At 55.6% G+C, this 3166-nt stretch overlaps 2 protein-coding genes across 3 annotated transcripts in view; one reads left to right on the top strand and one right to left on the bottom strand.

Moving 5' to 3' along the window:
• The window catches only part of LYN (LYN proto-oncogene, Src family tyrosine kinase), a 141930-nt gene extending 140115 nt beyond the window's left edge, over nucleotides 1-1815 (bottom strand). For both annotated transcript variants that reach the window (XM_017531818.2, XM_017531819.2), the window contains exon 1: nucleotides 1094-1815. The gene's annotated coding sequence lies outside the window, so the exon portion shown is untranslated. The remainder of the gene's footprint in view (nucleotides 1-1093) is intronic.
• Nucleotides 7-1099, top strand: LOC119471776. The gene has a single exon (XM_037739714.1). It carries the CDS (start codon nucleotides 458-460, stop codon nucleotides 812-814), a length of 357 nt encoding a protein of 118 aa, XP_037595642.1. The 5' UTR covers nucleotides 7-457; the 3' UTR covers nucleotides 815-1099.
• Nucleotides 1816-3166: the final 1351 nt, after the last annotated feature.

Raw genomic sequence — 3166 nt, 5'->3', positions numbered from 1 at the left:
CAAAGAATCAAGGAGCCTCGTTTATGTGAATAAAATTTACTGCAACAGATAACAGTAACATCGTTTATGAAATGCCTGGTATGTAGTAGGGGCTTTGTACTAAACAGCCCCTGAGATACATATACTCTCTGAAAGATGAAGAAGCCCAGAGACGTTCAATAATCGGTCCCCTAAAATATACAGCCAGAAAAGTGCAAGGCCTGGATTCTGAGCTGGCGAAGAAGGGAGAATTGGGGATAATTAACACACACGGACATGCAAAGAAACAAAGACACAACCACAAGTCCACAGGGTAGGCAGCGGTTGGAAAGTTACAAATGCACCGCAAGGAGAAGATACCACCATGGGCCCTGAGAATGCAGGAAAGTGGGAACTGACTCTTATGCCCTTCCCCCAAGGCGAAGGAAAGGCAACCCCTGAATTCTTAAAATAACTCTCGCTTCCTCTCAGCGGGCAAATGCACCGGACTGCTCCTCTGCAGGCCGAGAGGCGCCGCAGCGGGAGGGTGAGCTCCAGCCTCCGCCGCAGCCCCTCGACGTCACGCTCCTGCCCGGGGCCACCAGGGAGGGCAGCGGTCCGCGGGCCTGGGAGAGGGTGTCGGCCGAACCCCACCTCCCATTTTCTGGGGACCCAGGGTCCAGAGCGGAGACCAGATTGCACAATCGGAGGAGTCCTCTCCAGGATCCCCGCCGCGCGCCCAATCCGCAACGACAGGGACTTGCCGGCGGTGCGCGAGAGGCGGCCGGAGCGGGGACAGCAGCCGGCCCTCGGGCCCGTGCCGGGAAGGGCCCGAGCCGGGAAGGACCCGCGGTGAGCCTGCCCCCACGCCCGCACCTCCCACCGTCCTCCTGCGCGGCTACGCGCGCCGACACCTGCGGAGCCCGGGTCCCCGCGCCCTAGCTCCCCTGGGCCGGGTCACCCGCAGGCTGAAGACATCTGTGAGTCTTCGCCGCCAGGGCCGGAGGCGGTGCGGCCAGGAAGCTGCCGCGGGCCGAGCCGATGCCCCCGGCCCCGAGCCGACCCTGCGCCCCCGCCGCCCCTGCACCCACCGCCCGCCGCCCGCGCCCACCCTGGGCTCGCGCCGAGGACTCACCCGCTCGCGGTGAAAGTTTCGGGGCGGCGGAGCTCCACGGTGACTTGAGTTCAGAGCGAGGGGCGCGACGGGGCGGCCCAGCGGGACCCGCGTAGGGGGAGGCTGCTGGCCGGGAACTCGGGACGCGCGGCGAGGAGCTGCGGGCGCGGGGCCGGGGGTGGCGCGGCCGCCCAGCTTGCCGCGGGCTGGAGGCTGCAGCGCGTCGGGCCCGGAGGCGCCACTGCCCGGGAGCTAGCGGCAGCGCGGCCCGGCGCGGCGGGAGAGGAACTGGCTGTCTCTGGGCTCGACCGAGAGGTCCCAGCTACTTCCTGGTGCTCGGATTTGCATATTGAGCCCGGAGGGCGGGGAAGTGACCGTTTGGTCCCTGCCCAAGGTTTGGGTGTTTGGTGTGGCCGTCGTGCAGGGTTTGAAGGCACAGAAACCTAGCGACTCAGCCTGCAGCTCCGGCGAGAGGAGGAGCCCGGACCATCCTTCTCCTGTAGGGACGGACGGACGGACGGGTCTCCGGGTAGCCTGGGCTTCGCAGGCGCATCGACGACATCTCGCGGGTCTCCTTTCCTTTCCTTCCGACCCCTCCTCAAGGTGTTAGGAAAGGGGTGCTCCCGGGAGCGGAGGAGGTGAGTTCTGATCCCTTCCAACGCTAGGGGGTCTGTAGAGAGAGGACGCGATATGCCGGGTTGAGGCTCGGGGTCTCGAGCTCTTAATAATCATTACAAAGTAAGTTCCTTCAGGGTGTACAGAGGGCTGTTCAGGGCATTGATGGGGGAGGGTATGACGTGGAGTCAAACGGCCCGGCAAGTTCTCCGTTTCTCAAAGCCTCAGTTTCCCCCCAGGAAAATGGATGTAAGGATGCCTATCTCGTGTACTTTTCTGTACCGGGGCCGCACCGCCTGCATGCGGGAATGCTGGCCGTTACTTCAGTCCTGCTACACCTGCATGCCGGCCTGGTAGGGCAGTGCTTGCAAGTAGCAGATGCCTAACCAGTATTTGCTGAAAGAATGTATGACCGCGGGCTCAAGCTGATATTCAACTTATCCAAGATGTAAGATTAGGCTCGGACACCATGGATACCCACTTCTTGGCCAGATTCTGTTCACTGGGATCCCAGCATTGCATTACCTTGAAGAATTTACAAGGAAGCAAATTGGACACTGTGGGAGACTTGGTCTTTGCATTAATAGCAAACATTTACAGAGGGCTCGATGGGCCAGACACTGCCCAAAGCACTTGCTCTCTCTCAACAATGTTCTGAGGAGGCTGGCCCCAGCTGCAGTGCAAGAGGTCAAAGCAACTGCCTTGTGACACAATCTGATACGGCAGTCATTTGTTACTATGGAAAGGAGTACTAAAGTTTGCAAACGAATTCCTTAAAAGAAGAAAAGGAGGGTGGTTTATACCTGTGATGTTCACTGGTGTGTAGTTCAGTTAGTTTGCTGCTGAAGAGAAGAAGGGGTGGGTTGCCCATGGGAAGGGTGTGATTGAAACTTATCAAGAATCCTATGGAGAAAAAAAGAAAAAAAAAAAATGAAACAAAACAAAAAACAAAGAATCCTATGGAGTAATTCACCGAGGGCCTATTGCCTGCTTTTTTCTTCAGAATGACCTCTCAAATATGTTAATCCTACATTCAAGTATCTATTGCTACTGATGAATCCTTGAGATCCTGGTTAAACGTGAGTGGCAAATAAGAATAGGACTCAAAACGTTTGGTATTGGCTAATCTATCAGGAATGTCTGTCAGTGTTTTTGGTAAAATGTCTCTGGGGTAAGGAGAGCATCATCAGGCAGACATGAGGTTGCACCCAGCTCCCCAACTCCCAACTCCTCACACACAAGGTGTCCTCACTAACTTCATCTCTTCATTCTTATTTGGAAGAAACAATACTATGCTAATTTCCACTTCTTAGGCTGCATTTTTACTTGATGAATACTTCGTTCAATCATTCTCTATATCTGTCTTTCCTTCCTAAAGTCCCATGAAAGTTCTGTTTCTCAGGAAAGTTTGATTTAAAGCTCCTATTCATAGGCAACTTTTCTTTTCTTTTCTTTTTTTTTTTTTTTTTTTTTTTTTTT

This window comes from Cebus imitator, unplaced genomic scaffold, assembly GCF_001604975.1.
Source record: "Cebus imitator isolate Cc_AM_T3 unplaced genomic scaffold, Cebus_imitator-1.0 Scaffold73, whole genome shotgun sequence".
NCBI lineage: Eukaryota > Metazoa > Chordata > Mammalia > Primates > Cebidae > Cebus > Cebus imitator.
Note: the sequence above shows the minus strand (reverse complement) of the source record. Positions and strands in the feature narration are given on the sequence as shown.

Coding starts and splice junctions, on each gene's coding strand:
- LOC119471776 (XM_037739714.1), top strand. CDS start 458: ATGCACCGGACTGCTCCTCTGCAGGCCGAGAGGCGCCGCAGCGGGAGG.